The following is a 13193-nucleotide window of genomic DNA, read 5'->3' on the forward strand; positions in this document are numbered from 1 at the left end:
CTTATTCTAAAATTCAATGAATATTAGAATGAATTTCATAACTAATGAATAAATATATAATATAAATTAATAATAAGAATAACATATATTTTAATTTAGCATATTTAAACTATTAAAATTTAAATGAAAAAATAGTAATAAAGATTGCATATTTGTTGGACTAACCCTTTTGACATGTTATTATCAGTATTAAGCTCATTCAAGCGCCATATGCATTGTTTATCCGTTTGTATACGTAGTGTTTGACACAACTTCATCCGAGCCAAGTTCGCGATTCGCGAATATAGATCCGTAGACCTATACAATAAATGTTAAAACATGGTTTTAGCGTGATAGCAAACCTTTAGATATACGTTTCTCCCCAACTCTACAAACACGGGCACAAGAATTATCGTTCATAGAGCTAAATTAAACAAATCCCATCTGTTCCTCGTGAACTCAATTTGGCGGGCAACTATGGACAAAAGCTCCAATTTCTGTTCGTCATCTCCGTCCAATTCACCGATTCGTCTATCGGACTATTTACCTCATCTCCTCCAATTCACGCTCTCATTGTCTGTGCAAGGGGATCGGGATTTGTCTCGTTCTTTACCGCCCGAGTTTTGTGCAAAACTTCTGCAAAATGAGCCCGAAGATGCCTGCATTTGCCTGCAATCGCATGAAGTTAAGCAGGATGGCGAGCAAAGCGTCAGCATCTGTGACTGTATATGTCACGGTGAGTTCATTTATTACACATGTTTTTGAAAAATTTGTAGGACTCTTTTCTTTCTTTCTAATAATATACTCGGGTAGCAATGTATACCTTGGTATCAAGCCAGTAAAGGGTCCCAGTATTCAGTGATAGAGTAGCCCACCACCCGGGGCAGGTAACTCAGTGAAAGAGTAGCCCACTACCCGGGCAGGTAATTCAGGGATGGAATAGCCTGCCACCTGGGCAGGTCTTGATTTTGATTCAGAAGCGATGCAGTTTATAATATGTTATTGATATATGCAGTTTATAATAAGTCATGATATATCTGGCTTGCAGGCGGCTAGATATACTCTTGGTTTATAATAGCAGCCCATAAGTGTGATCTCGGACCGAAATTAGATCATTACTCCCATGAGTTGCTAATTCCTATGGCTAGAAAAACAAAAGCTCTTTTTTCCATTTCAACGGTTTTATATTTATGTTGACTGGATATACTCTTGGTTTATAATAGCAGCCCGTAAGTGTGATCTCGGACCGAAATTAGATCATTACTCCCATGAGTTGCTAATTCCTATGGCTAGAAAAACAAAAGCTCTTTTGAAATTAGATCATTACTCCCATGAGTTGCTAATTCCTATGGCTAGAAAAACAAAAGCTCTTTTTTCCATTTCAACGGTTTTATATTTATGTTGAGAGAGAAGCTTCATCAATTGTAAACTTCTGTGATTACTTTCCCGGTGTTTTATTTAATTGTCCCTTATGAGTAAGATGCATTATATAATTTTAGAAAATAAGTCTAGTGTGTGGTTAGAAAACCATGATAAAAGATTTAAAGGGTAGGTTGATTTTTTGAAGTTACCACTCCACTTTAGATCATTAATTACTCTTAGGAATATCGCGGAAGACCTCAATACACTTACTTGAATTAACCTTTGGAAGAGACTAAAAGATATTGGGTCTCCTTTGGGTTGAGAGCTGTAATGATAAGGTCACATGGGAGAGTTGTTGTGAAATACATAATTGTTAGGGTTAGTTGGAAGAAAGTAACTATAATATAAGAGTCAAATAAGGATGTCTTTTTTTTTGTGTAACTATTAGAATTGGTGACCAAGGTGGTCTCATACTCATGTGACATGGGGTCGATTATGTTTGTAGCCACTATATCTATTAGGTGCACCATGCCTGCCCTAACGTGGACACATGTTAATCAGAGGGATTGAACCAAGCTTCTCATAATATTCTACATAGCACGTTTACATGCTTTGTCAAGTGAGCTATCCCTCGAGGGGTAAGCAATGATGTCTTTTGTGTTGAGAAATCTAGGGGCAGCTAGATTAGGTGATTTGTCTTTCTTTGATAACTGCTTGTGATGTATTTTTACTTTAACTTGATTAGCTTCTTCTTTCTCTTAATTATTATTAGTTTTCTCTATCATCAAACAACTACCAAACAATGAAGATCAATGAGACAAGGAGACACAAAATGTAGGTTGTCAACCAGGGCCAAAACCTCTCCTCTTGAGAGGAAAACCCACAAGAACTCTTCTCTTCTTATAGAACTTCAAATGAAAAATTCCAAGACCTATGACCCTTGACAAAGACCCCTCCAAGACCAAGTCAATCCTTCCTCCTTGATGAGTTTTCCTTCCAGCAACTTCTTCAACAACTTCTCTAGCAACTTTGACCCCAACAACTCCTTCTGCAATTTCGACCCCAATAGTTTCTTCTGCAACTTCGACCCCAACAGTTTCTTCTGTAGAAACCCTAGTTCTTGCACGTGTGGGAAAATATGGTGATTTCTTCCTTCTCTATCCTTCGCTTGAATTGATTCCTTCTTCTATGGAACTCAGCTTGCAAAGTATGCCCTAACTTGACTTCTTTTAGCAAGTCTTGCAATTCGGTCTAGCTGCTGCAATAGGTGCCCTAATTCTCTTGCATGTGAGAAGGATAATAGCCTAAAGACAATTCAAAAACTTCACTTTCTCCTTCTTCTTCTTTGTTCGGTATTAGGCTTCCTTTTTCATCTTCTTATCTACTTAGATCGAACTTCTTTTGAGCTGATTGGATGGTCTTCAAGTGAGGTCGATGTCTTCTTATATATAGGCTTCACAAGGTGGTCGAATAGCCCTTCATGAGGTTGACTTGTTCTTTCTTGTAGGCTGACTTGATGCTGCTCGTTTGACAAGGTCTTGGAGGGTCTTTGACACATTTTATGACTTACAATAATTTTCTTGACATGATACAATATGCCCAAAGGGGTCTTACATATTACAATGACTTAATTGACTCCTAGACTTTATGACAAAGCCCTAGAAGTAGTCAATGGGTGCTTGACCTATAAATAAAATGACTTTGAGCATGAAACCCATGCTTCAAAACAATAATAATAAAATTTCTTTTTCTCTTTTCATCAAATACATAAAATCATGATTACATTAGACATTATGAAGACCGAACCTAGTTACACTTTTCAACACTCCCTCTTAACTAGGGAGGTATTCATAATCCATACAAGGTACTTGGACATTCTCATACTGAAGAATTCTCATAAGAAGAGTCGGATTGGTAAGCCATCTCATAAGCAATCTTCTTAGTTGATATCAGTGCATCTCAACATATCAACCAACATTGTCACATAGCAAGGCCTTGAATAACAATTCTATCTCTCCACAAGATTAGAGTACAATGTTGGGGAGACCAATGATTTATAGACACCTTCATCATTTGTCTCTCAAGGCACATACCCCAACCCGATGCTCACAATCTATGTCCTTCTAGGACCATTCCTGTCTTGGATTAACACATCCTCAAGGAATTTCCTCTTCGACTACTTTTGCCTATTGGATGCCCTACCACATCCTCAAAGAGTATCGAAATTCAAATGCTTACCCAATCCTCCATTCTTTCTTTATAACATGCAGACAAGAATGATGTGTCTATCTCTCCCTCTCAACTAGGGAGGATATAGTCATTCCTATAAAAGGAATATTCCCAAGGTCCCTCTTAGCTAGGGATTTGTTACCAACAACAACTATCTGCTCTTTGGTGGAGATCATGGTACTATCAGTTGCTTGTAGGGCTCCTCCTTTTGGCATAATGCCATGAACTTCAACTTCCTCATTATGGAGCCTTCTTTCTTCTAAAACTTCTTTGAAGGGCATTGGCCATCATCCTCATCACTTTCCAAACTCATCATGGTGTTGAACCAATAGTCATGTCATCCTTCTCTTTATCGGCATGTCATCTTACAGTTCACATCTGGCTTTCGTTCAGACAACTACCTCTACCAAGTCATGTTTCTTTCAGGATCTTTCATCCATTCTCATGAGTACCAGTTATAGGTGACATCTACAACTCTCTTTTGGTAGCACTGTTTCAATCCAACCAAATGATTTCTCAAAAATCAAAATAAATAGTAAATCAAAGTTATAACTTTTTATGATGGCCTTTCGTCATGACATCAACTTCTAATGTCAACATCCTACACGTGTTGAAGAAAGTGTAACTAGGTTCGGTCTTCATGACATTGTAATTATGATTTTTGTAAACAAGAAAATGAATTTGTTATTATGCCTTGCTGCATGGGTTTCATGAGCAAGAGGATTATTTTATAGATCCAAAATCCTGCCATCTTCGGCTTCTTCACTGTTGATTTGTAAGAAGAGCTGCTATCATACCAATAGGTGTGGCAATAAGAATGCCAATACCTGGATGGAGATTGAGAATGGCACCTATCTCTATGCTTAGGATGCCAATCGAAAATTTTGGCATTTAGGCTTCTTCATTGCTGGTTTGTAAGAAGAGCTGCTATCATACAAATACGTGTTGCAATTGCAAATACCTGGATAGAGATTGTGAATGCCTGCTACATCTATGATTAGGTTGCTGATATGCCTAATATAAAAATGGTGAAAATTTTCACTGAATTGTAGTAGTAATAGAATTATATGGTGCAGGTTTGGGTTCCTGCTAATCAAAAGTAGATGACACTGATGGTATTTGGTTCCCTCAAATTAGTAGTAGATGAAACAGATGGTGCAGGATTTGGTTCCTTCATCATCAGTGGGTGAAAAAGATGTTGCAATATCTATTTCCAGCGTATCAGTAGCAGTAGAAGAATAAAGATGATTCGTATCCGGCAATGGAGTCTCAAAATATTCAAGGCCTGCACTCATTTGTGTCATGTCAGCTCGATAAAACTGATAATACCTTCTCTATGCTTACCGATTCTATCACTTGTGTAACCAAGTTGCTGAATTAGGTTGGAACCAACACCTTTGGTGTGCCTCTCAAAATCACCAATATGAAGGGAATATTTCTCATGGGTAGCAACAAGTGCATGAGGAGTTGCATTGATAGAAGAAAAAGAATGTTGTGATAAAGACTGAATTTCCTCTTACAATTGTCAAGAATCGTTTCGTTCTTGCCTAATTCAGCCATGAGCTTTTGAAATGCAAGGGCTTTTTTTTCTTCCATCTTATTAAGTCATCTTTCAACTTGTTCATCATTACTTCTTAGAAGCAGAAGAAACAAAAAAGTTTGTAATTTACAAATGCTTATTTCTTGCGCAAAATTCTGATTGAGGTTGTGAAAATTTTATCACTACAACAATTGATTTACTTTTCCTACTTATTCTTCAATAAGTTATTTATGAAATTCCTTCAATAAACATTAAAATAAATTCTGTTGCAAATATCACACCGTAATACAGAAACAAATACATGCACAAGAATCAACACATTGACACAGTTATTTTGGACAACAGTCCTTGGAAAAACCCAATGTGGGAAAACCGGTGCAGCAAGGGAGGATTTTATTATTCAGCGATTCTTCAGTACAACAGGGTGCCAAATTGGCTTACCCACAGAGAGAAAAATTCTCCAGCACCTCTCTCAGTCCCAGCGTTAGCTTGGCTGACCTCTACGTGGCTCCTAGACACTCTGTGTCAGCCTTGGGCCTCTTTGCGTCACCCACGCATGCCTAGCTAGTGACTGCATAGTCTCCTGCTGCCTCTGCGTCTGCCTCTCCTGCCTTAGCGCTGGTCTCTAGTGGCTGATCCTGTCTCTCTGTTCTGTACTTGCTGCCTCCTGACTGTTCACCAAACCACTAGTTCCAATTCCTTAGCTAACCCCGCTCCAGAAATTGAACTGACTGGTCTCCCTCAGTGTGTTCTCCAAGTGACCCTCAAGCCTCCTCTTATACTTTTCTCGTTGACAAATCAACGGCCGAGATTAAGTCCTTACTCAACGGCTAAGATTAGATCTGGCTTGATCCATGACTTTTGGATCATTCTAACACAGTTTTATATTAATTCACATTAATATTTTATTTTCCCTAAGTTTAGACTTAGGGACTCCATTAAAAATATTAATTATTTTAATATCTCCCAAACTATTTGGAATCTGCCCAAACCCTTTCTGGGTATTGGAGATCTCATGTGCCTTAGCCTCTCCAACAATTTTCGTGGCTAGAGCACATCCGATGCTACCCCAAATCAACACTCCCTCTTAGTGAGGACTGTGCTCTAGCAATACTCCTCACTGTGTATCACCTTGATCATCTGGCATCGGTCCCTGTGCTGATGCTAAGCCTCCCCGCTCAACATCCTCTGCACTGTTGCATCTTGTACCGCTGCCCATGGCTTTGCCACTGCCACTGCTGCATCTGTACGACAACTCCCTTTGCATCCGTACTGTTGCTGGTCCTTTCTCCCAATGTAATATTCCTAACACAGAATATTCCTCAAACCCCAGCAAAAACCCCAACCAAATATGTGCAAATGATATAATAACCCAAAAGTGATAAAATAACAGTGGAACAACATATAATAATGTAAACCGGAAATATAAGCAGATACACAAGAAATGCTAAGCCATTTTATTATATTGAGCAATAAAATGAGTACAAGAGCTGATTAGACAGATGGTACCTCGACTTGCACAAGGCAATTGAAGAAATACTCTCAGAATGACAAGAATGGCCTCTCTGCGTGGATGCTGCTACTCTGCTGCTGCTGCTACTAGAAAAAAAAATGATGATTTGGGGCTGCTCCCCTCCTCGGAAAAAGCTGAAACTCTGGATTCGGGCTCTACTCAAGAAACCCAGAAAAACCCAGAAGGCTTTCTTGGAATGGCCGACCCCCGAAAAACACCCTATTGGGGTTCTGCGCAGTTCCTCAATGCCCTATGCTGCCACTGAAGAAAACCCTTCTAAACGCTGCTTGAAACCCTGCCAAAAATCCTCCAATGAGACAAGAGCTGGACCCCTGCTCAATCTCCCAGCATAACTCCATCTGCAAAACCACAATCCAGCACTACAACCAAAAAGAACTGCATCCCTCTGCAAGTGCTGCGCAGTCCTTCAAACGCTGATGAAACTGCTACTGAAACGCTGATAAAACTACTGCTGAAATACTGAAGGAAATACCTTGCCCGAGCAGGCACTCGAAGTCCCCCGGGGTTAAGGGTGAGATCTCCGAACGGAGACACTCAATGCACTAAACAACGCTGCAGACCAGCTAAACAGCAAGCGTGCTCAGAAGTCGAAATGACTAGCTCAAAATGCACATAACTGAATGATCCAAAATGAGGGGGCTCCTCTCTATTTTATAGCCTCTGCCTCTCACAATCCCTAGGCTCACCTCCTCCTGCGTGATTTCCCTCTTGCCATGTGTTCTTCCCTCCTGCGCAGTCCCTCCATGTGTCTGCGTCCCCCCTTTGGCCCCCTTGGCTCCTCCTCAAGTCACAATGTTGTGCTACTAGGAAGTGACTTTTTATTCTTAAAGCGAGTTATGTCCCCTGTCCTCACTTTTTTTTTTTTTATATTTATAAATAACTATAGAAGGCAAAAATTGGGCAAAATCGAATATTCCAATTAGCCATGGCTAATTAGGAATATTATAGTCTCCCGTTGCAAAATGTTGCTTGTCCTCAAGCGACTGAAGTGATGGATGCTGCAAAATCTTCTCACTCTCTCAAGTGGCATCCTCATCCAGCAAATTCTTCCACCTCACCAAGAATTCCTGGACCGTCCTGCTCCGCAGCTGCCTCTCCCTGGTATCAATGATGGCCTCCGCTGCAATACCAAATGCCCCTCGTCATCCATGGGTGGTAGCTCATCTGTCACTGTCACCTGCTGCCCCAATGCCTTTTTCAGGCATGATACATAGAAAACGTTATGAATCTTGCTGCCTTGGGGCAGCGCCAACTCATATGCAACCTTTCCAACCCTGTGCATCACCCTGTACGGCCCATAAAAGCGGGGCTTAAGCTTCTTAGCCCCCTTTTGTTTTAGTGACGACTGTCGGTATGGCTGTAACTGTAGGTAGACCATGTCCCCTACCTCGAACTGTCTCTCCACCCGACCCCTGTCGGCATACAGCTTATGCTGGTTTTGTGCTGTAGCCATGTTATTCTTGAGAGCTCGGAGAATATCCTGACTCTCTTGGATCCATATCTTGGCTCTGGGAGCCTTGCTATCACCAAACATCACGTCAGCAAAAGATAAAGGATGATACCCATATAAAGCATAGAATGGTGACATACCAATGGACATGTGATGTGAAGTATTGTAGCAGTACTCCCCTAGATGCAGCGACCTCAACCATGCTCGCTGCTGCCCACTGACATAGTTACGCAAATAGCTCTCCAGCCACTTGTTAACTATCTCTGTCTGCCCATCCGTCTGTGGGTGATAACTAGTACTCGGTGTCAACCCCGTCCCCACCAGCCGGAAAAGCTCCTGCCAAAACCCGCCCATGAAACGGCTGTCCCTATCACTGACGATGGTCTTAGGAAGACCATGTAGCCTGAAGATCTCTCTAAAGAACAGCTCGGCCACCTGTGCTGCTGTATAGTGTGCGGATATGGCAAAAAAGTGTGCGTACTTTGTCAGTCGGTCAACGACGACAAAGATGCAATCCTTGCCCTGTACCATGGGCAACCCTGTGATGAAGTCCATCGAAATACTCTCCCATTTCCCCTCTGGAATGGGAAGAGGTTGTAGTAATCCCGCAGGATGGCTCATCTCTCCCTTGTTCCTCTGGCAAACATCGCACTCCCAGATGTGCCGGAGTACGCCCTCCTTGAGGCCCTTCCATGAGAACCTCTCCCTAATGGCCCTGTAGGTTTTGGTAAACCCTTGATGTCTTGCCAACAGTGAATCATGTGATGCCTGGAGTATCTTCTTCTTGAGCTGAGACCCCTTAGTCAAGAAGATCCGGTCCCTGTAATAGATGATCTCATCGACCACCTGTACCTGTCATCTGCCACCTGCCCATCCAGAACCTCACATGCAAACCTGTCCTTGGAGTACTCTACTAAGAGTCGAGCCCTCCAGTCTGTATCCAAGCTCATAAGAGACAACGTGGTTGGTCTACGTGAAAGGGCATTTGCTACCATGTTGTTCTTACCCTTGACATACTCAATGTCAAAGTCATATGCTTGGATCTTGCTGATCCACTTCTGCTGCCTCTCCTGTAGCTGCTTCTGCTCCAAAAAGAACTTGAGGCTGTTGTGATCAGTCCTCACCTTGAACCTGTTACCCACCAGATACTGCCGGTACTTAGCCAATGCATGCATGATGGCCAACATCTCCTTGTCGTATATAGAGTAAAACCTCTCGTGCGGAAGGAGCTTCCGGCTCTCGAAGGCTATAGGGTGACCTCCCTGCATCAACACTGCACTGATCCCCTCTCCCGACGTATCACACTCCAAAACAAAAGGCTGCGTAAAATCTGGCAACGCAAGCACTAGGCAGCTGCTCATAACCTCCTTGAGCCTATCAAAGGCTCGCTGCGCTGTATCTAACCAACTGAAAGCCCCCTTCCTCGTCAAATCTGTCAGGGGTGCAACACGCTGTGAGAATCCTTTGACGAACTTTCAGTAGTAAGTACAAATGCCAATGAATCCTTGAAGTTCTGTCACATTTGTCGGCTCCGGCCATTCTCCGATGGCCTTGATCTTCTCCTCGTGGACTCTCACTCCGTCCACTCCTATGATGTGTCCTAGATACAACATCTCCGTCAACCCAAACTCACACTTGGAGAGTTTGGCATAGAACTGCTGCTCCTGTAAGATACGCAATACTGTCCCGATGTGCTGGAGATGCTCCTCCCAAATCCTGCTGTAAATGAGAATATCATCGAAGAATACCAACACAAACTTCCTCAAGTGACTACGGAAGATGTAATTCATGCAGGACTGAAATGTAGCTGGGGCATTGGTTAGCCCAAAAGGCATAACCAAGAACTCAAAGTGCTCATAGTGACACTTGAAGGCGGTCTTGGGAATGTCCTGCTCCCTCACGCGAATCTGATGATACCCCGATCTCAAATCAATCTTTGAGAAGAAACGTGCCCCTCCAACTCGTCCATCAACTCATTGATCTTGGGTATGGGGTACCTGTTCTTCATGGTCTTCTTGTTTAGGGCCCTGTAGTCAATGCACATCCTCAGCGTACCGTCCTTCTCCTTCACCAACACCACAGAAGAAGCAAAAGGACTCGTGCTCGGGCTAATGTGCCCAAGAGCCAACAACTCCTGGATAGCCCGCTCAATCTCGTCCCGATAAGCCTTGGGGTGCCTATAGGGGGTGGTGATCACTGCCTGGATGCCCTGCTCAAGCTTGATAGTGTACTCAAACCCCCGATCCGGTCGCTGTCTTGGTGGAATCTCTCCAAACACTATGGCATACCGATCGAGGATGGACTGGATCTCTGGATGTACTGTCTGCCCTGTAGTCCCTGCCTATGATGCACGCAGCTCCACTGCCCACTCTATGTCTCCCTTTCGGAAGACTGCCTCCATCCGATGAGCCGACACAGTCTGAGGCGGATATGTGTGCTGTCCCCGTATCTTCTCATGCCTCCCTGTCTTCTCATCATCCCACTCCATCTCTAGGGTCTTCCAATCTGTCGTGACCTTCCCTAGAGTAATAAGCCACTGAACACCCAGTATCATATTGGTGTCAGGAATATTGACCACGAAAAAGTGGTCAGTCAATGTGTAGGTGCCCATTGTCACTGAAAGCTCTGGGACATAATGAGCACATGTCATGGTCTGATCTCCTGGGACCAATACTGAAAACCCATCGAAGCTCTCTGTCTAAATACCTCTCCGCTCAACCATCTGTGCATCGATGAAGTTGTGGGTTGCCCCACTGTCAACGAAAACTGATATGCGCTGGCCATGTACTGTCCCTCGTACGCATAGTGTCAGATACTTGGGGACTCCTCGCAACGCTGCAAGGGCTCCTCCGGTGGGTGCAAAAGATGCACCACTTGCTGGTGGTGGTGGAGGTGGCAAAGCCCCTGTACGGCATGGCTATCTCCTGCCTCCACATCCTCCTCGTCATCCTCTTCTCCACTGCTCTTGGAGAAGACCTCAATAAAATGTGCTTTGCTAGCAGCACATCTATGTCCTGGTGCCCATGGCTCCTGACAGGTGAAGCACAACCGCTTCTTCTTCAGCTCCCTCCTGGCATCGTTGTCAAGCTGTACTCGTCTTGGATTCCCCTTTGGAGGAGGAATCCTCACATCCTTCCCCTTAGACTGAAAAGTCTGTCTCTCGGGGTAAGGTGTCCGGGTCCTGGGTAAAACATCCTGGAAGTCCCGAGTCCTGCTGATAGTGTCCTGGAGTGTGGCTGGTTTAGTGGATCGGACTAAACCCCGAAGTGGCTCTGCTAACCCCTCAACATACATATAGACCCTCCGCGCCGTGGATAGGTCTGGCACCATCACAGAGACCATCAAGAAATCTGCGATGTAGGTCTCTGAGCTCCCTGTCTCTTTGAGCCTTGTTAGCTCAACAAAATGCTGCTCTGGATCCCTCCGGTCAAATCGCTCCATCAATCTCCTGGTAAACTTAGCATATGTCGTCACTGTAGAGTGCCCGAGTGTAACCATCCCATGAAACCACCAATCTTGGGCCTCGCCATCCAAATGCAATGTTGCCACCTTGATGGCCTCTGCCTCCGACATCTGGTTAAGCTGGACATAAATGTCGAGCTTCTCCACCCAAGACTTTGCCGAGTTGTTTGATGAGCCATCAAACGTAGGCAAGTGGAATCGACTCGCTGCACGGTGGGTGTCGCCATCATGGTAATGCCGATACCCCCTGTGATGGTTGCAGGGTCTGCTATCCCGCCTGAGTTGAACAAAATCTCTGAATGAGAGGGCTTCCCTGAACTCCTGCTCATAGGCTCGGTACTCTGCAAAATAATTGCCCATATGTCCAGGCTCTGCCTCCTCCTGCTAGGCTACGGCGTCCGTGTCTGCTCCTAAGAAAGTGGGCATGGTAGAGCGTGTAGGGGCATGTGAGGCCAATTGCTGTGCAGTATCACGCTGCTCTGGCAAGTGATGGGATGCACCTGATCCCTCACCAACCTGAAAAACTCGTGGGCTCTCACGCTATCTGGCCTCTACTGCCGTGAATCTCTGCCCCATCACCTCAATTTGCCTCGACAGATCCTGCACTAATTTGAGGAGCATATCCGCAAATCTCTTCCCGTCCTCGTCGGCCATCTGTTCTGCGTCCACTACTAGCTCTCTTTGTTTTGCGTCTACCACAGGCTCCACCTGTTCTGCATCCACCACAAGAACACAATTCCCCTCCCCGTAGGTATTCTCCAACCTACGTCCAGTGTCTTTGTACCTCCTACCTCTGTAACAAATGTAGGGTTTTTCCTTGGTGTCATAGATTGCTAGCTCCACAGGCTGAGCCAGATCTATGCTCTGATACCATTGTAATATTCCTAACCCAGAATATTCCTCAAACCCCAGCAAAAACTCCAACCAAATATGTGCAAATGATATAATAACCCAGAAGTGATAAAATAACAGTGGAACAACATATAATAATGTAAACCGGAAATATAAGCAGATACACAAGAAATGCAGCGAGAAATGCTAAGCCATTTTATTATACTGAGCAATAAAATGAGTACAAGAGGTGATTAGACAGATGGCACCTCGACTTGCACAAGGCAAGTGAAGAAATACTCTCAGAATGACAAGAATGGCCTCTCTGCGTGGATGCTGCTACTGTGCTGCTAGAAAAAAATGATGATTTGGGGCTGCTCCCCTCGGAAAAAGCTGAAACTCTAGATTCGGGCTCTACTCAAGAAACCCAGAAAAACCCAAAAAACTTTCTTGGAATGGCCGACCCCCGAAAAACACCCTCTTGGGGTTCTGCGCAGTTCCTCAATGCCCTGCGCTGCCACTGAAGAAAACCCCTCTAAACTCTGCCTGAAACACTGCCTGAAACCTTGCCAAAAATCCTCCAATGAGACAAGAGCTGGACCCCTGCTCAATCTCCCAGCATAACTCCACCTGCAAAACCCCAATCCAGCACTACAACCAAAAAGAACTGCGTCCCTCTCCAAGTGCTGCGCAGTCCTCCAAATGCTGATGAAATTGCTATTGAAATGCTGATAAAACTACTGCTGAAATACCGAAGGAAATACCTTGCCCGAGCAGGCTCTCAAAGTCCCCCAGGGCTAAGGGTG

At 44.0% G+C, this 13193-nt stretch overlaps 1 protein-coding gene across 5 annotated transcripts in view; it reads left to right on the forward strand.

Annotated features, from left to right (window-relative positions):
- The first annotated feature begins 211 nt into the window (after positions 1-211).
- Positions 212-13193, forward strand: part of LOC149153480 (uncharacterized) — a 421588-nt gene continuing 408606 nt past the window's right edge. For all 5 annotated transcript variants that reach the window (XR_016262822.1, XM_089440521.1, XM_089440522.1 and 2 more), the window contains exon 1: positions 212-715. Coding sequence is in view for 4 of the 5 variants with exons in the window: in XM_089440521.1 (XP_089296647.1) it covers positions 457-715 (259 nt within the window). In the remaining variant the exon portion in view is untranslated. The remainder of the gene's footprint in view (positions 716-13193) is intronic.

The sequence above is a fragment of the Pinus tabuliformis genome, chromosome 9, assembly GCF_031772625.1.
Source record: "Pinus tabuliformis cultivar Carrire ecotype Pingquan chromosome 9, CPIR1, whole genome shotgun sequence".
In the NCBI taxonomy this organism is placed as follows: Eukaryota; Viridiplantae; Streptophyta; class Pinopsida; order Pinales; family Pinaceae; genus Pinus; species Pinus tabuliformis.